Below are 24,121 nucleotides of genomic sequence, written 5' to 3'. Positions count from 1 at the left end.
CACAGCTTTCCCCTCATGAATAAAGTGTCCAGGCCATATCCATAAGGATATTTTTAAACATCACAGTCACTGAAAGTTAAATCTGCTCCATACCCTTTATTTGGATACAGCAGGGTTTTAAGCCACCAAATTTGTTTCTCTGTAGACCATGTCCTGGCAAATAGATTCTTATCTTTAAAAATGCATCCCCATCTTTGTTGACAATCCTGTCTTCTACACTGAGAAATATTCCTGGAACCAGGGTCTGTTTCTGGAAACCAATTTAAATTTATGAAGCTGCTTGTATTTATGATAAAATGGAAGTAAATCTGGCTGAAGCAAAGACCTACATTCCAGAGATAACTGGCCATTCATTTATTAGTTGCTGCCCCTAGCTAACACCCAAACCATAAGCTGCCCCTTGCTCAATCTCCCTGCAGGAACCCTGGGTCATTCAGAAGCACAGGGAAGGAGCTGAAAAAGTAGGGGAAGCAAACAACATTAAATCAAGGAACACACCCTCCACAGTCAAGGTCAACACCCAGGAGGGGCAGTAGGCCTTGGACAGTGGCGGAAGGACTCCACCCACACAGCACTTTGAACAGAAGCTCTCTTCCAACTGGAGGCATAGAGCTGCTAATCTGACGCACACCCAAAACATAGATGTGGGTAAAAATAAAATTACGACTGCTCCCGTGAGAAAGCCAGGAAGAGAACATATTGAAACAATCATGGCCTGAAGCCCTGCCCAGCACCAGTGCTACTAAGTGACCTCAACCAGGGACAGGAAAAGATTGATCAAGTTACTTTCCTTGCTCTAAATCTCCCAATAGCTGCCCATAAACTACTAAATAAAATCCTAAATCTCTAGTGTGGAACATAAAGCCCACTTACCCAACCTTTCCCCGTTTGTCTCTTATTATCCCAAATCCTCTACACGTGCACTTGCAATGAACATACACACACAACCCCCACATAAAGACTATTTTCCAAACTCACCAAACCCTCCCACTCTGTACCTTTCCTCTGTAGCTCTTCATCTCCACAAGTGCAGCTTCTAGCCATCCTTCAAGGCCTTTCAAGGCCAAATCCACAGCTGGAATTCTCTTCTCTGCTCCATGGCACTTTCCAACTAAATAATCCTTTCCCTTCACTGTAATTTCCATGAAGACAAAGACTGCCTGTCTTGTTCACTATCATAATAGTACCTTTGAAGAGTAGGTATCCAATAAATATTTGCCAATTTAATAACTACCTCAATGCCAAGATAATTCTTCTGTAACTTGAGTTTTCTAGTCCTCATCAGGCAAGAAGTTCCCCTTAGCAGAGACAATTCTGCTATTGGCCTGATTTCATTTCTCATGTGGTATCTCAGTCCCTGGAAAGTCTGATCCCATGATGTCCAGGAGCCTGTGCTCACCTGTGCTCATTGAGCATTCCACTGGCCACATCTTCCATGTCTTTCCTCTTCTGCTCTGGCCGCCCACCGCTGCTAAAAGATGCATAAGGTGCTATTCTCTGAGGGTACCAGCTTCTGACCCAAAGTGCTGTTCCAGAGCTCTCAAATCCTTAGCACTCCAAGTGCCAAACCACCTGAGCGCCCCCAGAGTTGCCACTACCCCAGGATGAAGCCCTGATGGAAGCTAAGCCCTTCTTCCCCACTCTGTGTTCACAAGGTGGCATCCTCTGTACCTGTATGCCACACAGAGTCCTCATGAGAAGAGTTCCTTCAACTTCTGCACAGCACTCCTTTCCTGAGGGTTCAGATGCCATCCCACAGGCTTGGGGTTGGCTGGAGATAAACATCTGGGAAAGAGAACACCTGGTCTCTCCAAAACCCATTTTCCCCTTCCTCCCATTCAAAGCCATCATACAAACAGGACCAACAGGCTGCTTGACTCTGATGAAATGGCCAGGACATGTCCAGCGCCAACAGTGGCCACAGTATGTTCACTAAACTGAAGTTTAGTAAACTGAAGCTATGTTCCTTTGCCTCTGATATAACCTCACTCCCAATCTGCTGCTTCAGGCCTCATCCCTCACAGCCTCTGTTTGAGGTCCTCAAAAAGTGCTAACTACTACTACCTTTCCTAGTTAAAAAGCAAAGCCCTTCCTCTGCCTTCCTCTTTCTTTCAATACCTCTCCCCACGGCCTACTCTACCCATCCGGCACCTCTGAGGACCAGTTGCCTCAGCCCCTCCCTCTTAGCATCTAGACAGGCATTTATTTGCCCTGGCTCTTGAATCCTTCTCTCCTGAAGTGGTCGATAAAAATGGATTTCAGCAGATACTGCCCAGGGCCTGAAGATTTATCAATGCTGAGGACCTCTAATGACTGCCAATTAGTGTGTCCGTTATTCTGGGCTGGGTCATTCCAGCCCTTAATCTACTTTATGGAGAAGGAACTCCAGCAAAGCACAAAGCACCTTGAGCTGGTGGACTGAGCCAGCAGGAGGCAGCATGGTGAAGGCCCCCATGGAGGTAGCACAGCTCAGAGGCCTGGCATGTAGCCTCCAGGTAAGGGAGAAGGCCTTAAAAGGAGCTACTGATGGATGACTCTGCTCCTTCTGGAAACACATCCCAGTCAAAGGTGCAGAGGGCAGCCTGAGGCTGAAGTTTCTTCCCAAGGCCTGGGGCCAAACTTCAAGGCAAGTGGAGGTTGGTCTTTGGTTCCCTCCTTCACATCCAACTTTCAGTCGCCTCCTCTCAAAGCCCCAGTACCCAGCACTTATGGCACATTCTTTCTCAGCTTATTGAAACCTGCCCCCCTAAGCTTCCAGGCCTTAGACCGCCCCCCCAACCCTGACCATTCCACCATGGTCTCCTCATCCAAAAGTTAGATTTCAGTCAATAATTAACAGCTAACATTTATTGGGCTTTTTACATGCTTGACACCACTTCACCCATACAATAACCCTATGAGGTAAATATTGATATTGTCAGCATCTTACAAATGAGGAAATGGAGGCTTATAGAAGTGCCTAACATTATACAGCAATGAGTGGTGTGAGGTAACCCTGGCCATTTTGATTTCAAAGCCTCATCACGCTGCCTAAAAAGTCAGTCCGTCAGTAAAATAAGCCTACCATTGTGCTTGAAACTTCCAAGCTTTATTAAGTTTTAGGTTTGCTTTGGTTTTTAAAGGAGCCTCGTCAGGCAAATCAATAGCTTTAACTGATAGAGTTTAAGGATAAATAGTGTGGAGGTGATAAAAGGGGACAGAAGCTACATGTAGGTGTACTTTCAACTTAATTTCACCCCACATGAAACCACCTCCCCAAACTAGCTGTATTCATCTCCCCATGACCAAAAATATCACTCCATGCACACTTTCAACCTACTTGGCACATCTTCTTTGAGTATCTTCTTTGAGGGATTTCCAAGAGCTAGCAACCTTCAGCAAGTGATGGACTGATAAGGGGAACATCTAACATGAGGTCAAAGCTATAGACATGGCATATGGAAAAGAGAGAAAGGAGAGATGGATCCTGAACCTGTAGAAGGTATTGATTCAGAAACTGGACCTCCTCTTCTCAGGTGGAAACTATGGAGGGTCCAGTTGGGAGCAGGGGGATAAATGTCCCTCCCTATGGAGCCTCTTATAACTAAAGAGAGGATGTAGAGACATCTGGTTTTTCAAATACAGAGAGCAAGCCAGCCCTCAGGAAAGGCTATCTTTGGTACCCTCATACCTCACACCTGTGCCCTCCAACCCTGTTCCTAGGTAACAAGGGCATGTATTATAGCAAGGACAGCCTTCCAGCCCTGCTGGGGAAGTGATGCTCGTGTTCCCAAGGTCTGTGAGGATTCTTAAACCTTACTATGATCCTTCTTCTTCCAGGAATATTTGCAAGGACCCAGCTCACCCAGTGGAGCCATATGACTCCATCAGATATATTAGTTTTTATGCAATAAGGCCATTCTTTCTACTATAGAATTTTATTTTTTAATATTTTTCATTAAATACATTTATTACATTTTGATCACAGGCTATCTCAATTTTTTTTCTTAAGTTACAAAATGTGTTTTTATGGGACATGCCCCCAGTACTTCTGAATCCTTTTCATTAGAATTTGGCTCTGCATTTTTCTGCATCATTCAGAGCATGTAGACCCCCAATTAGGGCAAGAAACATGTCTAAATGTCTTAATCCTTAACTCTAGCTGAGCACAGAGTGTGATTGATACAGTTGGTTGCCTCCTGAGTAGGAATTTACCCTTTTCTTCCTTGCTTACAGAACCTAGATTTTGTTCAAGAATCAGCATCCAAGAGCCTTAGGAGAAAAAGAGATGCTCCCAGCCCCACAGGGTAAATGTTAATTAAGTTATACCAATCATGAAAATTATATCCCCTTTCCAGTGACTTGTTTAGGAATTGGTGGGGAAATTATGTCCTTTGAGCCATGAGAAAAGGTCTCCCAAGGGATATCTGGGATAGGTTTTCTTGCTCTTAAAAAAGACCTATGTGCATACATGCATGAAAACTAGGCTTTTTCAGTTGTCACTTCTCCATGTGACACATGGCATTTTGGCAGCCATCTTGGGACTATAAGGAATGGAACGATGGAAAAAATTGGGGTCCTGGGGATCTCCATTCTTTTAATGGCAGGCAAGGCAATTAGGATCAACCCTCCCACTAATGGCAATTGTGGACTTTTTCAATCTTCTTAAAGGCATTAAAGAACTAAGAAAAATAACAAAGAAGTACTAGACCAAAACCTAGGAGAAGGGGAGAATCCAGAGATTGGTCCAAAACACAAAGGAGCTTTTGCTCTCAGAATATTTGCCAATCTGCAAGAAACTGTGGCAAAACTAAACTGTTCCTTTGACAGCCAGGATGGGCAGGGGGAGCAAAAATCAAAATTCTAGGCCTTCTCAAGGAAGGGACTCTGATAAATAACATTCCACTCTAAGCTGGGCTTTTACCCAGAGAAAAGGCTTCACCATTAAGGGAAAGGTAACCTAGAAACACACCAGCTTTCATGGAAACTTGAAACACAGCTACCTATAATCTGGGTCCAAGGATCCCCAAGCATTCAAAGATTGGATTAAGGTAGAATTGCACTGATAGTATCTATAGATGTCTGGCAAAAGAAAAATTATCATTATAGGAGGAAATTACAATTCTAGGCTTCAAATTATTATCATAAAATATTTTTCAAAAATAATGACCAGGACACAATCAAAGATAATACAAGGAAAAAAGACACCAGAAGCAAGAACCATCACAAACAGCAAGACTACAGAAACAGACCACAAAGACTCCAGATATTGGAATTATCCAACTAGAGACTATAAAGCAAATATGTTTGCTATGTTCAGGGAAACAAAAGACAAGATTTTAAAGGTTTTTCATTGAACTGAAAACTTCAAAAAAAGTTATTTGAAAAATAATTAAATAGGGATTCTCGCACTGAAAAATACAATACTTGAAATTAAGAAGTCAAAAAACAAATTTAATTACAGATTAGACTTAGTTGGCTAGAGAATTAATAAACTGGAAAAGAAACCAGAGGAAACTATCTAGGATGCACCAAGGTGAGATAAAAAACGAAAAATATAGAAGTAACAATAATAAATATAGAAGATATAGTGAGAAATTTCAACTTCAATCAATTTCAAAATTGATTCAAATTCAAGAAAATTCTATTTTAATCAATTGGTATCCCAAAAAGAGAGAAGAGAAAGAACAGAGATAATCACTGAGAATTTTCCCAACAGTGATGAAATGCAACAATCTACAGATTTCCTGTAAGAAATCTAATGAACCCAAGCTGACTAAATAAGAGAGAATCTGGTGATGATACTGAGCCTTTTTTTTTTTTTAACGTTTATTTATTTTTGAGACACAGAGAGACAGAGCATGAACGGGGGAGGGTCAGAGAGAGGGAGACACAGAATCTGAAACAGGCTCCAGGCTCTGAGCTGTCAGCACAGAGCCCGACGCAGGGCTCTAACTCATGGATCTCGAGATCATGACCTGAGCCGAAGTCGGCAGCCCAACCGACTGAGCCACCCAGGCGCCCCACTGAGCCTTTTATTTAACAGCCCACCTTCTGAACTTCTTGTTAAGCAGGAGAAGAAGCAAGAAGAGAAGGGCAGACGTATTTATTGTTTAGGCTATTTTGAGTTTGGGTTCAATTCCCTGCATCCTAAATGATATTCATAGTGAGAATAATGTATCCACCATTTACTGAATACTGACCATGTGGCAAGCATTGCATATAGATTTCTATTTTCTGTAATTCCTCACAAAGCCTTACAAGGCAGTATGTATCAGTCAATACAGGCATGGTAGACTGGATACAAACCACTGTGAAATCTCAGTAGCTTAGCAGAAAAGATGATTATTTCTTGTTTGTACTACAAGTTCAACATGGTTCAACAGAGGGCTATGCTCATAGTCATTCACAGTCCCATGATGTTAGAGACTTTATCCTAGCTAGCTTCTACAATCAGTGAAGTAGAATGAAGTAAATAGTAAGGGGCTTTTAAAACTTCCATTTGGAAATGAAACACCTGATTGCTCACGTTTCATTGGCTAAAAAAAAAAGTCACATGGCCGAAGCTATAGGGAAGTGCAATCTTACTGTGTGCTCATAAGGTGGAAAACTGTAAATATTAGTGAATACTTGTGACTACCACAGATAGGTATTACCCTAATTCTTCAAATGAGGAAGGTAAGGTTCAGAGAAGTATTTAATACTTGTTAAATAGATGAGTTGACAATGCCCTCATTTAATGCATCTTCCTGAAGGTGATATTATGGACATAACTACTTGCCTTTTTGTGATGAGGTTAGTGAGAAGAGAAATGAAGCAGTGATATGACCTCTAAGGAACCAAGCAGAGTATCTAGCTGGATCTCATCATGATCTATCCTAGAGTCACTACCTTCAAGGGCAGAGTATGGGACCAAGGCAGCCAGTGGTGGGGAGATGCGGGAGGCAAATATTCTAGTCCTTTCCTTATTCCTTATGTTAACTAGATCCTTCCCTGTGTGGATAAGACTGGACTGAAATTGGCCAGAGAAAGAATTTATATACATGCACTAAGGGTTCCCACTATCTTATATATTCCAGGTGTTCAAGATGTGGTTAAGAGAGGGGGAAAATATGCCCACATAATCGAGTTAGCCATGCCAAGTTTCTTAACTTTGATCTCTGCAAATTCAGAAAGTTGGTCAAGGCAAAGGATATGCAAACAAAGACAGCTCTTAACCCATCATGTCCGAACATAGAAGGGACGACCTTGTTCTCTCATTTCCTCAAGACCTTCCTATGAGGTATATTTTCCAGCCTGTACTGTGCAGAACATTCTCCACCTCCTCCCATACCTACTCATGACACATGCACCTCCCTCTTTCCGGTACCCCACATCTACTGGCAGGGTCCCCCAGCTGCCCTTCCTGCTACACATGGACTGCCTCTGCCAGTCCTGTCCAGCCTTCTACAAACACAGCAGCAGCTGTCTGAGATTCTCTCCCTGTGGCAGGGAAAGAGTCAATACCAGTGTTCTTATTTATTTATGTGTTGGTTTATTCCTTCCCAGGGATGAGGCAGCGGTTAAGGGGGAAAGGAGGGGGGAGGAACAGAGAGGGAAGGCCCAGAAAAGAAGCTGTGGTGGGCTAGAGATTGGCAGAAGAAATGTCTCTATAATTTCCACTGCTTTCAAACCACACTGTCTCTAACTGAGCCCCCTGGGGTGAAAGGTCTGTGTTTTACCGGGGATGAGAGTTTATAACCTTAATTATGCCTTGAAGCATTTGGCTGTGTTCATCCTGAAACTTCCAGCAGAAAAAAAGAATGTGGTTTCCATTACAGTGTCACTGAGGGACTTGTACTGGGGTTGGGATCATTAAAATGAAAACACTGATGAGTAAGCCATGGCATTTTGTCTCCAAGACTTACGTCCTTCCTCCACCCCTAGTCCTGTACTTTATTTTGAGACAGGCTTAAAATAGTCCATAAAATATGGAGCTCATTATCCCATCTAACAGATTTCATTTGGCATGAATGTAGATTAAAAGCCCCATGCCAATTCTTCCTCCTAGCCTGAGTTTATAAGAAAGACACTCCTCTGCCTTTGCTCTGGGCTGGGTTCTTTAGAACTCACTACTGCAATAGACCAGGAGAGCCAGGAGGTACCACTTCCAACTCCACTTGGCTTATTTTTCATGATAATAACAAGGGAGGATGGAGAAAGAAATACAACCTGTTTGGGGGCTCTTAGAAATTTTGCCTGGAGTCTTAAGATGCTGGATCCAATCTAGACACCCCTCAAACCCATGAATTCTCCATCCTGCCCATTCTTCCACATACAATGACTACATCAGGGATGCTGAGCTTATTAAAGGGGGGAGGATTGGAGGTTGAAACCACAGGGAATATAATGAAAAGAGGGCTCTCTAGGAGTTTTTGTGTCCTGCTTTCATATGCAGGCTCAGCCAATAACTAACTGCATGGCTGCAGGAACTGAAATCCTCTCTTCAGGCTCAGTTTCCTCATCTCTTAAATGAGAGATCTCTTCCAACTCTGTCTGTTCTTTTGCTGAGGGTACAATTATGGAGGTAAAGAGAGTGAGAAACCAAAACCTCTTCTCACCACTGATCTTGTTTGGCCCAATACCACCTCTTGAACCAGTAAATTCACTTTTTATCTGATAAAGCTCCAGCCTTCTCTGATTACACCTTTCCTCTGAATCACTAGAGCGTTTGCACTGCATTTTCTCTTACCCGGAATGCCCTTTTCCCTTGCTGTACCCAAATCTTCAAAAATCCAAATATTCATAAATACATGCTGATGGCTTGATTTATGTCTTTAATGCATTCCATGCACAGGTGTCATCTCCTCTCCAAGAGTTTCCCACAGGGCCCAGCATAGGGTTTTGTATCAGAGGAGGGAGGAGGGACTGATCTCTCAATTTCACTGGCAGGCTTATGATTCTCCACTCATTTATCGTTTCCCCTAAACCATTCAATGGCAGAATTTACAGGTGATAGACCTCCCCACCACCTCACCCCTGTACTTTCTAATTATAGATCCTTTCTGAGTCCCCTCAGCTATCTCATCGATACAATGAGAATAACACCGCCTACATCGCAGGGTTGTTGGACTGAATGAAGCAGGTGAGAGCCTATCCAAGGTCTTGACCTAGCCCATCTCTCCAGTCTCAGCCCATAACATTTCTTACTCTTCTGCTAAGAATATCAAGGCCACCTGAACTGCATTTCCTCTTTTTTTTTCTTCTTTCTACTTAAAAATAGCTTTCTAAGCACCTCCTTCTACCCTCTTTCCAACAGAGGAAGCATTCCCCTCCTCCGGTCTACCACTTCCATCTGTACTCTTGCTTCAGCCCATTCCTACCTCCTCCAGGTCACTGCTGCACTTTACAGCACTTATCACAAGCTCTTATTATAAATTCAACTGTTGCTGGACTTGTGTATTATCCGTCTCACTCACTAGAATGTAAACTTCATGAAGACTTCATGCCTTATTCATGCTGTATCCCCAGAAAATAGCACAGGCCCAGAACATAGGCAGTACTCAATGAATATTTATTGAATGGATTAATAAATCCATTTCTGTATATCATTTTCAAACCTCTCTCTGTCATTGGCCCCACCCCATCCTCAAATACAGTCAGGCCTCCCTTCCTTAACAAAACCATCATTTGACCTTAATGTCTCACCAACCTATTTTTTACCTTGCATTTTCTGACATGGTTCTCAAATAAACAATATGTGCCGGCCGCTGCCTCATCTTTACCATCTCCTCCCACTGCAATCTGGTTTCTCCTCACCAAGGCTGCTGAAACAAAGCTGTGAGTAGTCACCAAAGCCTTCTGTCACCAAACCCCTCAAAGTTGCCCAACTTCCCTGCAAATGGGGATCCCTAACTGTCCCTTCTCCTCTACTCCCATGAATTTATTGTGTCCTGGCTCTCCTCCTACCCTTGGGAATATTCTCCTCACTTGGATCCTGTCTCCCCATGTCCACACTTTCCAAGATCAGTCGACACTAATCACATTTCCCCCTATACTGTCTTCCCTGAGCTAATATCAATTTCATGATCACTTTTAGGCCAATAAATCAAAATCATGCATCTGCTACCCTAACTTCTCTAGAAACATAAACCTGAAGATGCTGGGCATTATGTTATATCATGTTATACTTCTTCATATTTCCAGCACCTGGCACTGGTACCATATTCCCAGTACCTACATTCCCTACTGCCTGGCATGCAGAAATTGTACAGTGCATTTTTAAATTAAATGCTACTACCCTGCCATCATCTGCCTTTAACCTGACATGCAAGCAAGAATCTTCACAAGGCAGCCCCAACCTATCTCTCTAAACTTAACTCTTACCACACACACAATCCAGGAAGTCTGTACTCTCTGACTTCCATCCTCTTAGTTAAGTACCACTGAAGCTTAACTCAGTGTTGTCCTATTAATCCTACCTGTCACTGTAGTATTTGTTACTGTCTACTTCCCCCACTAGACTATAAAGTCTTATGAATACAAGAATACTGTCTTCTTCAGCACTGTATTCCCAGAGCCTTAATTGGGCACAGCATATAGTAGGCCCTCAGAAGACATTCACTGAATGAGCAAACATTTCTTCTTTCATTCAGACTATTTCTCCCTCTTATGAAATAATACCTGACAGCACCATGTAGATATACTTAGGTACTGCAGGTATATTATTTTGCAGGTATTGCAAGTACTGTCCACATAGAAGCATGGAACCTTACGACTAGAAGGTATCTACCTTCTAGTAATCCATCATCTGATAGAGGGGTCAACAGAGACTCGCAGAAATTACTGATAGATCGTGGTCTTTCAGGAGTTTGAATTGTAAGCTCTCTGAGGGCAGGAAGCCTACTTATTATCCCCAAATGCTCCCTGCTATGCGTAGACCCTTAGTAGATATGATTACTATTGCCAGCAATAACACCAACAGTATTTATTGCTTTGGCCATTTCTTTGATAACAAACTGCCTCCATCTGCAAGGTGAAGGGTAAACTCTTCACTTATGTTGAGAATCCAGCTGGTGTTCTGACCATCCAGGGACACAGCAACCTCACAACCCCTTGGCTATCAGCAATCACTGAATATGTCACAAGAGAAGAACAGGCCCTGGGAGGCCATGCCACACCCAGAAAAGTGCTGCTTTGCTGTTCTCACATCACGGTAACCTCCACCTCACTGGATGGAAACACCACACCTGCACCTCACAGGACAGCTATCGGTGTCCTTCCCCCAGGACTTGGCCTAGATATATCTTGTCTAGTGATCTCACACCACAGACAAGACATCCCAGTGATATACTCTATATGTGCTGACAAGGGAGGTGGACAGGATCTCCAGTTTAACATGTGTGCTGGAGGAAAAGTGAGTGTCTCCCCACCCACCTGTACCATAGCACATATAGAGAGAACTCAGCCCAGATGGGAGTCAGGGGTCCTGGATAGCAGCTCTGTGGCTTTAGCAAAGTACCTAACCTCTGTAAGCCTATTTTCTATCTGGGAAATGGGGACTAAAGTAATCTATCTCAAAGATACATAATGAGGACCCACACATATAAGACATTAGAATTGTCAAATCATTACAGTTCTCTTTTTTTCTCCTTAACAATGCCATGATAATCAGTATCTTTTCTTTGTTCCCTGGAGAGTTCAGGTACTCTGTTAGCCAAAGTGATTTATTGGAAACAACCCTGAACTAGGTGTCTGGGTGAGAATACAAAGGGATAGTGGGACAAGGACCTAAACTCAGAGAACATCCACTCTCAGGGAGGGGAAAGGACCCCCCACAAACGCACTCACCCAGAAGTAACTAAGCTCATAACAGCAGCACAAATCTGGGAGGACAGCATGCACCTACCAAGCACTTCTTCAGCTCAGGCACTGCCACACATTTTAACTCCTTCAGCGCTCACAACAACCCCGTGAGACATGGCCTATTACTACCCACAGGAGCCCATTGTGTATCATGGAACGCCTAATTATGGACACCTAAGTGCCCACCTGCCTCCAAACAGAACCAGGTATGACTAATTAGGGGAGCCTTTTCGGAAGACATGTGAGTTTCAAGGTTTAGAAGGGGAAGGGTGTGAATTAACTATAAGAAGGAGACGCTTGGGGCATTTCTAGTGGAAGCACAGGAAAATACGGAGCTTTCTGGGCAGATTCTGGAGCGGAGCAACAAAGAATTGTCTGGGATGGTGTTTCCAGTGGTGCTGTGCTCAAACTATTTATTGGACAAGACACTTGGTCCCTTTAGAAAAGTGATCTTATGCCAAAAGCCAATTAAATAACTATAAGAGAGGGGCACCTGGATGGCTCAGTCAGTTGAGTGTCCAACTTCGGCTCAGGTCATATCTCACAGTTCGTGAGTTCGAGCCCCGCGTCAGGCTCTGTGCTGACAGCTCAGAGCCTGGAGCCTGCTTCGGATTCTGTGTCTTGCTCTCTCTCTGCCCCTCCCCTGCTCATGCTCTGTCTCTCTGTGTCTCAAAAATAAATAAAACATTAAAAAATAAATAAATAACTATAAGAGATACATATTTGTAACTTAAAAAGCTAAGTTAAAGTAACTTCTTTATGTATACATAGGAATATTCAGCTCAAACGGGAAGGTGATTAAAACCTAAATTCCTCTAATTGGAAAATCCCTAGTGCAGGAAGCCATCCAACACTTTTCATACACATGCTGTGTGCTTTTCTCCTTTTTCCCACAGCCCATAGGAGGGAAGGAACAAGTCATAAAGGTTGGCACAAAGAAGACATACGTCAAGCTGGGCACACATATGCAACAGTTAACAAAAGCAGGACAAGCCAAAACAAAATGGGTATCCATTCGTCCAGGATCACCTGGGTATCCTACTATCCATGGCAATAGGGACTGGCCACAAGCAGATGGACTAAGCAGAGACACCAAGCCTGACCCAGTCAGGGACCAGAGCTGGGCAGATTACTGAGCAGCAAGCAGACCACAGACAGGCCATCTTCAGTGATGGGAAACCAAGGCCAGGAAGAGGGCTATAGGCATGGGAAGGATGAGATCTACAACCAGGATGCCTGAGAGACACAGCCATCTAGCTGCCTCTTGACCCTGTACTGACTGCACCTGGGCAGAGTCAATCCTTGGATTAGGACATTTAGGAGATGTGAAGGTTGAGGCAAGAGAGAACAGCTGCACAGGAAGAGGTGAACTTTGGTGAGAAACACAGATTCTTGGCTGAACTCAGCCCAACACTGTGAAGGCTTAAGGAAAGTTACTCTCCTCACTGCCCATCTATCAGAAAGGAGAAAGGGATTTTTGTTTCTCGAATTCTGGGCAGGGCCCAGCTGTTGGGAGCTATACTAAGAAGGAATGAAAGGGGCTTGACATCTGCAGTGATAAACTGCCATCCCAATCTCCAAAGCCTTAGGCAGCCAGAAGAGACAGCAAAAACCCCAAAGCAAGCTGGGGCCAGACAACATCCTGCACACAAGAAAAATTTTGTTCCTAGAAATAAGGAAAGTCAAGGTTTAGCTAGGTAGTGATAGAAAATGGTTGCAGTTGCAGTTTTTGAAGAAAATTGCATGAATTATACCCAAAAGATTATGTTCTTTTAAATTTTACTCCTTAGTGCATTCCTATGCTTACTCCTGTGTTTACTATTCTCATATAGTGGCTGATTTTGTCATTTATTTTGTTATTTTGCTAAAGAGGCATTTTTGCCTTTCCTCTCTGGCATCCATGTTACAGGATGGCAATGAGCAGCCCTCAAGCCTGGCTACCATCAGAATCACCTGCAGAGCCCTTAAAAATGCCATGTCCAGCTCCAGCAAGTCTCACTTAATTGGCTGCGGGTGGTGGTGGGAAGAAAGGAACTGGACACTGCACTCTCTAACAGCTCCTGGGTGATTCTCATGTATATCCAGGGGTAAGAATCAGTTGGTTTCTGGTCCAGAAGCCAAAGTACTGTGTGGTACCTACAAGAATATGGACAAAACACCAAGAAATTAGCAGTCTAAAAACTATGTTGTAAATTCAATATATCACTTAAGTTTTCCACACATCAGTCACTTATGTACTTCTGACATCATTTAACCATATCCATTACCTCCTACAGTTATTTCCTCAATAGTGTTTTAAATCAATTCCATTTTACTTAAATTTATTTTAAAAAGAAACTACTGTACTGAGGATAATGGCAAGGTGACATAAAAAGGCAGGGGCAAAAGAAGAAAAGACAGTTGCTCCTGAGAGGGAAAAGCACTCAAGTTAGGAGGCAGGGAAAGACAGAAGACCCAGGATACGGGGCAAAGCTGGCACAGGCATGGGGTGAGGAAAATAGGAAGCTTGGAGATAGGTTGGAGACTAACAGAAGAATGCCAGAGAATGGGGTTACAGGTAGCAAGTGCCTATAGGAGGCCGTGCCCTTAAAGAAGCCCTAGGGAGAGGGGTGCCTGGGTGGCTCAGTTGGTTAAGTGTCCAACTTCAGCTCAGGTCATGATCTCATGGCTCGTGGGTTTGAGCCCTGTGTCAGGCTCTGTGTTGACAGCTCAGAGCCTGGAGCCTGCTTCAGATTCTGTGTCCCCCTCTCTCTCTCTGCCCCTCCCCGGCTCGTACTCTGTCTCTCTCTCTCTGTCTCAAAAATAAATAAACATTAAAAAAAGAAAAAAGAAAAAAGAAAAAAAGAAGAAGCCCTAAGGAGAGAGAGAGGTTGTGGAAGCAGAGAAGCTGAGGTCAGAGATGAAGGCAGGGCAGAGTATGAGACCCAAGCGGGGCTGCTGGAAGTGAGGGGCGATCTGAGAGATGAGTGGGGCTGAAGAGGGCCTGCTTGGATGAAGTGGGGGTGGGGACAGGGGACAGCACACCAGAAACAGACACCAGGCAGAACAGAATGTCTCTTGAACAGCACCAGGCAGTGACCAGCAAAAGACCCTCCAGCAACATCTGTAAATCACCTAAAATCATCTCACGACAACCAGTGGTAGACATTCCATACGGTGGAAACACTGCCCAATGCCCTATGAAGAAGGAGCCACCAGTCTTCCCTCTCTTCCTCTTTCACTCCAACATGATTACGCGTAAACAAAGAAATGTAAACCCCCACTTCGCATGTCAGGTCCCCAAGGACATGCCAAAACTCAACAACCACAAAAAGTGATGTTATTTCTCTTCTCTTATACACTACTCGTGTTTCTTATCTGCATGAGCTCCTTTCTTTCCATGAGCAGCCCTACCTACCACAGGAACCATCTCCTCAGTCACTGTCTGTAAGCACAGAACAGTCAGCAGAATTGACCAACACCCAGTAACAAACACCATAAAAACTGCGTCTGCTATTAACAAAATAAATCATCAAAATAACCATGTCTGAGCCAGTTGGTAGTTCACTATCATATAGGTCCTTACATATAGACTAAAAATATCCTTACACATAGTTAACTACAAGCCCTAAAAAACAATCCCTTTTATTATTTAAAATCCTCACCCTTAACTTTTTTTAAATGATGGGGGAGACAAAAGGTTCATCTGCAATCACCAAGCAATCACTGTCATTTCTCAGTAAAGTTTATTTCCGCTCCACAATGTGTTCTGTTTCCTCCCCTTTCCTAGATGTGTCAAATCACAGATTCCTGTATCCCCCAGTCACAGCCAAGAGAATGACTCAGGCGGCACACAGCTTGTCGATTATTTCAATTTCCTGGGCTAAGCTCATCATTTCCCCCCTTCTTCTCATTTCTTATCCTCTCCTCACTTTCTTGAGGCCTGTTACTTTCAAGATGACATGAGGCATGACAATAATGAGGGTGAAATGACATGAAATCCTAAAACAGATGAAGGGAGCTAAATTCTGATACACTAAGAAGAGATCTAAGAGAACTTTGTTCACCACCCGGGAGGACGGGGTTCATCATTCATCCATCCATCCATTCAACAAATATTTACTGAGCATTTCCCATGAGTTATCTCAATCTAGCACGCCACTTGAAATCATGCCATTGTCTAGACAATGTTAGGTAACATTAGCTGCTAGAGAGGTGCTCTCTATCCAAAACTTCTGCTTGAATACAGATGTGAGGGTGCACACACGTACACGTATAGTACTAGGACACCCACTAACCAGAACTGGGCAACTTAACATTCAACCCCAGAAGCCTAGAAATAAAATACCCTTCACAGGAAGGGCTAATTTAAAGCCTCATAGTGAAGAAAACCCTAGAGACACTGTTTATGAAAGACCATAAACTTTCACCTACAGCCATACATGATGACAAAACATTCATGGAAGAACACACAATTCTGGCAACCAACTTTTGCTATCCAGGGGCACAGGTTAATCCACAAATCCATAAATGTATTAACCTGGCATTTCAAGAATGTTTGACACTTTTTTCTTTTTTTTAATGTTTACTTATTTATTTATTTTGAGAGAGAGTGAGCATGCACGAGAGAAGGGGAGAGGCGCAGAGACAGAAAGAGAGAGAATCTCAAGCAGGCTCCATGCTCAGCATAGATCCCAATGTGGGGCTTGATCCCACAGCTATGAGATCATGACCTGACCCCAAATCAAGAGCCACCCAGACACCCCGAATGACTGATACTTTTACATGCACTAACAATAAATTTCCCCCAAATTCTATAATATAAGTATTGGTATAATATTCCCAGTTTTCAATTAACAAACTGAGGTTCCATTTGAGAGTAAACCATTTATTCAAGGGCACTTGGAAAGTAATGAAGCCATAACTTGAATCTAAGTTTACAATTTATGGATTCAAGAATTTTCAAAAAATAAAATAAATTATTATTATACCTTATACACTAACATCTAATCTCTTCTTCTAATTAGTATCATATGTTAGTTTGAATTTGTTTTAATTCACATAAGTATAAATTGTCTCTAAGCTTCTAATAATTCTTAGACTTTTCTCAGCTCCTGGTTATTCCATACCACCTGCTCCTGTTTTTCCCAGGATGTTTGTAGGAGAGTGAGAATTAACTGTCCTGGTAATAAAAACTAACATTTACAGGTCACTTTCTTCATGCCAAGCACTGGGGTAAAGTATTTCACTTGTAGTTTCTCACTCAACCCTTACAGCAACCCTCTAGGTTAGTGCTATTATTACCATCATCACCCTGTTTATAAGGAAGGAAAGGAGGCACAGAGAGTTTAAGTAACTTGCCTGAGATCACACAGGTAAGGGGGATTCACACTTATGATCTTCTTCCCTGTCCCCCAGTCTATGACCTCCACCTGTAAGAAGTTCTGGCTCTCCTAACACTCTCATCTCCTCTCCAGTCTGGGCTCCCACTGGCCTGTTTCTCAGTGCCAGGGAGAGACTGCTTTTCACATGTGTCCTCCATCTTTGATTTCTCCCTGATAAGAGCCCTGGTTCACCTGCTCTGTGCAGCTTTCTGCTTCTGCCTTATAACTGACCTCCTGGCATACCTAAGAATGTTCCCAATGGAGATGAATACACCTTGGGTATACAGCAGGGCTTCCCCAAGACCATCTTTTCCATCAGGGGTTTGATCTCATTCTTGCCAAAACCTCTTAAAGGAGCCAAAGCTTTTAAAAATAGCACTCAATATTTTTAAAATTACTCAACCAAGTTAGTAGTGGCTTTCCCTTACAGCAGAGTATCTGAATTTGCATCACATTATCAAGAGATTTAAAACACATTAATATGTGAGGGTGAAATGTATTAAGGTCAGATTAACCTGAGGAATAAAACGGACTTTCCCTTCTCGTTCCACTGACTGCAAATTCTGAACCGGCTCTATCTACACATAATCCACAAAAGGAGCTGTCCTCAGCACAGGTGCTATATAGCTCCATGATGCTGAAAGGCATGTAAAGAGGAAATGAACACTTACAAAGTACCTATTGTGTACCAGACATTATGTTATGTGTTTTATAGGTATAAATTAAATAATAATTCCCCAACAACCCTAGCAAATGGGTCTTTACCAAGCCCATTTTACAGATGGGGAAACAAGCTGAGAAAAGTCACATGAATCAGCCTAAGGTCACAGAGCTGGTAAGTGGCAGAGCTGAGATCTGAGCCTACATCTGTTTGTTTCCAGCTTCTTGATGCAGGGACCATTCTCCTTGTTACATGGCTTCTCAAAGTGATCTATCAAAAGCCCTGCAACACTTGTCTTTGACTATAGTATGGAGCTTGATTTAAAAAAAAAAAAAAAAAAAAAAAAAAAGCAAGAAATGAGATGCTGATATACAGATGCTCCCCAAATGGCACTGTGATCCCAATTCCCAGCTGGGTCACAAATGTCCCAAGAAAAACAGCCTGTCTTTACTTTCCATGGGTTGGCTACTCCCCTGTTTCATTCCCTGTTCTCTCTTTTTGCTCCCTGCTCCCCGCACTCTGTGTCTTTCCATGTGCATGTTTCTGCCTCTCTCTCTCTTTCGCGCACGCACACACACACACACACACACACACACACACACACACACACTCAGGAATACCTCGATCCAGCAGCCGGAGCAGACGGAGATACCAGAGATACCACTGGTCCCAGAAGCGGTCCGTCATCCCACCCTGAACTCATCCTTCACAGCCAGTCCCTCAGCAGAGCCTCATCCCACCACCTCCGACTCGAGGAGGCCGGAATTACTTGATGCTGGGCTCACACGCAGCCTGCTCTGAGCAAATGCCTGCCTGTGAAGACAGCCACCAGTCCTCCCACACAGAGGCTGACTGTGCCGGAGCCGTTTCACAGCAACAAAGGAACAAGTGCAGAACACCGCCGCCTTGTGCAGACCTAGTCTGCAGGGGCCCAAGAGGAGGTCAGAGATGTGGGGGGCGGGGCGGGGGGAGGCAGGGAGAGCTGTCACAAAGAGGCGAGGTTAGAGGTGGTCTTGGGAATGAAAATCCACATTCTAGGTCATGTCTTAAATTTCATTCCAGAATACCTCAACATTCTGGCTTTCCCTGCCTCTCACGACAGAGGCCAGTGGCTCCCTTAATAGGACTGGGGTGGGAAGCCAGGAGCTCAGCCATCCAGGATTCCAAGGCCTGCCCAGAAGACCCAGAGTCTCACTGCCTCACTCCACAGGGACCAGAGACACTCCTGTCCAAGAATGCTAGACCCACATGAGCAGAAAAAGGCCACAGCTCCTTACTCCCTATGTCCATTTGTGGATCCTGTTATCATGGAGATAGCACAGGCTCTGGAGTCACACAGTCATGGGTTCAAATCCTGCTACCACTTAATAGTTGCCTGGCTTCAACCAAGTTTCTTCAACTCCCTTAGCCCCAGCTCCCTCCTTGTAAACTGGAGAGAAAAGCATCTGCCCCACAGAAACATTGTGAGGTTCCCAGGAAAGGAAGAATGTGCCATTTCTGGTATAGCACTCAATGGAGAGCAGTGCTCACGCATTCATCCTCCTGACCTCTCAACCCCTCTCCTTCGCACCCACATGTCCATACATTCCACGGTTTCCTACCTCCCTGCCTTTGCTCCTGCTCTTCCTGCCAACAGCATGGCTTCCTCTGATTTTCCCAATGTCTAACTCAACTACCGCATACTGGGCAGCCGTCTCTGGTCTTCCCCTTTATATTCCATTTCACGTTCTCCTTGTCTAGGACTCTGCTGCCTTACTTGATCGTAAACTCCACGAACATAGGAACTGCTTCGTAATCATCGTTGTGTCCCCCAATGTACTTCACATAGTGCCTTGAACTTTACAAGTGCTCTAGTATTTACTTACTGAATAAATGAACAGGCAAGTGAGTCTGGGAATGCCACACAATTTCATTCTCATGGCAAGGAGAGGAATGCACTATGGCACCTCAGTTCGTGGGCACTGCCTAAAGCCTGTAGGAAGATGATGGGGCTCCCCATGCCTGCCCTGCTGGGAGCCCATTTTATAGTGGACTGGCCACCCATGCAGTGAGGCTGCACCCCTAGTGACTGGGAGTTCTGCTCACAGAAGTGAAACCCAAGGGGACTCTAGCTTCTGCGACCACTCTGTCCTCTAAGCCTAAAAAGTACCTGGCAGCCCTGTGCACACCCATCACAGCTTTTGTGTCAGCTTCAGCCAAACCAGCAATGCCTTCTCACTGTCCTAACAGAAATGTTAGCTTCCCAGGCCTCCTGTTCTTCATTGGGCAGCCGGTGGGAGCAATCCTCCCTCAGTCCTCCCTTTCTGGGAGCTTTAGGCCCCTGAGCTGAGACAGGCCAAAGATCCTGACAGAACTCAGACTGAGGCAGAGGCTGGGGGAGGGTGGGGATAAGAGCTAGGAGGGAGACGAGAAAGTGAGCGCAGACACAACCTCCCCACCCCCTGGCCCCTGCACCAGCACCACCCTGCATCGTGGTTCCTTCTGAAAGGGCAGTAGTGGGACTGAGCAGACAGACTGCCTGGAAGCCACCTCTCTGGCTCCAATAGTATTATTTTGTTATTACCTTAAATGGACAAGACTCCAGCCTGTAGTTAACACAAGAATGCAAGCCCCTCCTCTCTCCAGACAGCAGTGCACTGACCCCGGAGGCTCCCCCTTCCTTCCCAAACAATAAAATCCATCATTCAGGTGTAGCCAGTACTTTTTTGGCTCACAAAGTACTTTCATATCCATCATCTACTTTGGGGCTCTGAACAGCCCCACAAGGTCTGTAGGACAGGGATCATTTTCCCCGGTCTACTGAAGAGAAAACCCACATTCCAAGAGGTTAAATAACTTGCTTAGAGTCAAATGCCTAGTAGGTAGCTGGGCTGAGAAAGAGATATGTACCATCTGTGTCCTCCCAAAGAGAGTTTCTAGGGCTCTGGAATGTTCCCCGAGGAACTGTGACATCTTTCCCAGAGCCATGGAAGCCCTCACAGTAGAGCAGGGACTGGGGAAACATGGCTACTTCCCACCAGGATGTCCCTCAGGGATACAGCTGACATACCATGGGCACAGGCTGAGGCAAGCAGGCCTCATTAATGGCCTTTCACCTTTCTCTTTAGCTCCTGGCTGTGGCTGCCAAGGGAGAGCGTCTCCTAAGAAGAATGCCAAAGGGGGCTTTCCAGAACACAACTTGGGAGAAATCCGAAATGGAGGGTGGGAGGTGGGAGAGGGGCACACATGGCTCTCCCACCATGCAGGAAACCTAGACAGAGATGGGCTGTGGCAAGACAGTTCCATTGACTGTGTGGAACGGTGTGAACAAGAGTACTCTATTCCATGTCCCACTTGGGCTAGAAGAAAGCAGCTGGCCCTGTTCCCCTCCCTCCAGTAATCAAGGGCAATTCCACACAGCCTCAAAAAAGAGAAAAGAATTAAAAAAAGAGAAAGGGAATAAATAAAGCCTCAAAAAGAGAAAAGGAATAAATCTGTTAAAGAACAATATGGGTGTAAACACCTCCCCACACAACTATGAACCTAGAAACATAAGCATCACCTGTTGGGTTAGGCCCAGGATGAACCCATTCAGCCAGGAATTTTACTAAAATCAGCTCTAACCTATCAAGCTGGGCTCCTTAGAGCTCGCTGGCCCACCACTGCTCATTTCTCCAACCCCCACAGAGCCTCATAAGCCTTAGTGTAAATGCAGCACCTCCAGAAGTTGAATAAAATGTTCCAAGAAACTCTGAGAGTTTCCATTTAGCTGCAGTGCAATTAGAAAGGACAGGGTATTGGCCAGGACAGAGCTTTATTAACTTTTGTTGCTGTTGTTTTGTCTTAAACAATGCTTCCTCAGTGGCTCCTTCTTTCCTCATGATCAAAACAAGCATGGCCATTCCCATTGGCATGGGCCCTCCAGCCCACCCACCTGGCTACAGGGACATATTCTCCAGGGACAAGTAGCATCTTCAGTCCAGCAAACAGCCTGTCCATTCCAGAGGACTGATGCCCATCTGGAGGATCACTGGTTACTCAATGTCACATCATAGATATGATGCCTTCTCTTCACTGATCCTTCTTCTTAACTTGGCACTGTTCTTTCTCCCTCTCTCCACCCGCCCCAACATGAAAACACTGTGTTCCCGATCAGATAAAGCCAGCACAGTGTATGGAGCAGAAGGCAAACAGCACAGAGGGAGGAGAGAACCAATCATGTCCCAAATCTTTCCCACTCATCTCCTGGGACAATGACCACCAATCCCACAGCAGCACTGGCCAGCTCCTTGGACACACGGGGCTTTCAGACAAGTGGAGGCCACACAAGAGGTCATATGGTAGCATACCAGAGTGGAGACAATCCGTCGACATGCTGTTCTTCCCCCCACCATGCCCCAGGAAGTGAGCTCCATCAGGCTGCCATTTTGCCCTGCAAGCTGTGCTTCAGTTGCAACATGAATCAAACACTCCAGCAGACACCATCCCCAGCCACCTCCCACACCACTTCTGTCCCCTTGGCGATTAGCACCCAAGTGTTGAAGTGAGCCTGTGGCAGCACATTCTCAGCAACACCATCTATGGGATGGGAAGGACCCCCCACCGCCACCCCAGTCTCTCCTGTGAGAGCCTGGTGTCCCCAGGTGAACAGGCTCCTTAGGTCCACACCTGAAGACAGCACCTATGACAAGTATCACCTATCACACTGAAATTCAAGTCCACCTCTCCCAAGAGGCCTTTTCCAGCTAACCCCATTCATTCTCTACCTCAGAGGTTCTCAAAGTTTAATGGGCAGCAGAATCACCTTAGAGGGTTTGTTATCCATGCAGATAACTAGGCCTCACTCCCAGAGGCCTGCATATTTAACAAGCTCCCCAGATGATTCTGTCCCCAGCTCTCCTCTCTTACACAAGGCACTGACTTCATTTAACTCTTCTGGTTGAATTCTAGAGTGTACCCACCTCCCCATATACCGTAAGAGTCCAGTAGGCAGGGAGTTTCTGAGTCTCAAAGCAGACTAGAGTGTCCTGGATGGTAAAAGAATGTCCTACCTCCCAAGGTCCATTAGAGGGACCCAAACGGAGGTGTTGAGATGCTGCTAGCCAGAAGGCTGGGAAATCATCAGTCTCATCTCTCTCCGCAGGCTCCAGAAAGCATTCGTTCTGCCTTGGCTCCACCGCACATCTGTACAATAACTTTAAATGTCACCTCAAATATCAGGCCAGGCAGCAGGAGGGAAAGGCAGAAGCTAATTAGCCTGCTTGCCCTGGCTTTTGTGTCGCTTTCATCCTTGCTCACCTCCAACCTCTGCTGAGATCTTTAAGTATCCGTTGGCTGGGGAGCCCCCAGCTCATGAAGACTGCACACAACATTTCACCACACGAGGTTCTAAACCAAACTGTTTAATGGAGGAACTCCCTTACCTTGCTCTGAGTATTTATACTTCCCCTACCCCCACCAGTCAACAGAACCCCATGTTGCCCTGAATATCCAACCACAGCACACCATCCCCAAAGCCCTCCCCCCACCCCATGCCCCAAGAGCCAGACTCATCCCATCTTTCTCTACCTCTTCAAAGCTTTCCCATCCCGGGTAGGTGAAGAGTATCATGATAATCTCATCCCCTGTAAGGTCTTTATGATGAGATCTTTACATTTAGGCCCTTGGGAAGTATTTACATTTTGGCAAAAGATATTGCTTCAAAGGAAGGGGTCGGGGGGATGCAAGTTCATAGATACAGAGAACAGACTGGTGTTTGTCAGAAAGTAGGGGAGAGGGCAAATGGGTGAAGGCGGTCAAAAGGTACAAATTTCTAGTAATAAAATAAATAAGTCACAGGGATGTAATGTACAGCACAGTGACTATAGTTAATAATACTGTATTGCATATTATGAAAGTTGTTAAGAGTGGATCTTAAAAGTTCTCATCACAAGAAAAAAAAATGTAACTATATACGGTGAATGATGTTAACTAGATTTATCATGGTGATCATTTTGCAATATATACAAATATTGAATCCCTATGTTATATACCTAAAACTAATATAATGTTATATGCCAATCATATCTTAATTTTTAAAAAGGAAATGGAAAAAAATAACATGGTGTATTTCTGCCATCATGGGAGATGCTAAATTAACATTTTATTTTGGGGATTTTTGTATATGTACATGTTCTGATGACAAAGAGCTTAATTTGTACCAATTATGATCTGGAATGACAAGTAAATTTATTCCATTGTTAAAGTTTTTTTAATGTTTATTTATTTGAAAGAGAGAAAGTGGGGGAGGGGCAGG

At 44.4% G+C, this 24,121-nt stretch overlaps 1 protein-coding gene across 25 annotated transcripts in view; it reads right to left on the bottom strand.

Annotated features, from left to right (window-relative positions):
* KALRN (kalirin RhoGEF kinase) overlaps positions 1-24,121 on the bottom strand; it is a 708,823-nt gene that overhangs the window by 585,697 nt on the left and 99,005 nt on the right. For 2 of the 25 annotated variants that reach the window (XM_023260242.2, XM_023260244.2), the window contains exon 1: positions 18,468-23,276. The exons of 20 other annotated variants lie outside the window; for them this stretch is intronic. In XM_023260242.2, the coding sequence (XP_023116010.1) occupies positions 18,468-18,534 (67 nt within the window). In that variant the 5' untranslated portion in view covers positions 18,535-23,276. Of the gene's footprint in view, positions 1-18,467; positions 23,277-24,121 lie in introns of those variants that run through there. 3 more of the 25 variants (XM_019839863.3, XM_019839865.3, XM_019839867.3) reach the window with 2 other exon arrangements.

This window comes from Felis catus, chromosome C2 (assembly GCF_018350175.1).
Source record: "Felis catus isolate Fca126 chromosome C2, F.catus_Fca126_mat1.0, whole genome shotgun sequence".
In the NCBI taxonomy this organism is placed as follows: Eukaryota; Metazoa; Chordata; class Mammalia; order Carnivora; family Felidae; genus Felis; species Felis catus.
The sequence above is the reverse complement of the archived record's forward strand: the minus strand, read 5'-3'. Positions and strand labels throughout refer to the sequence as shown.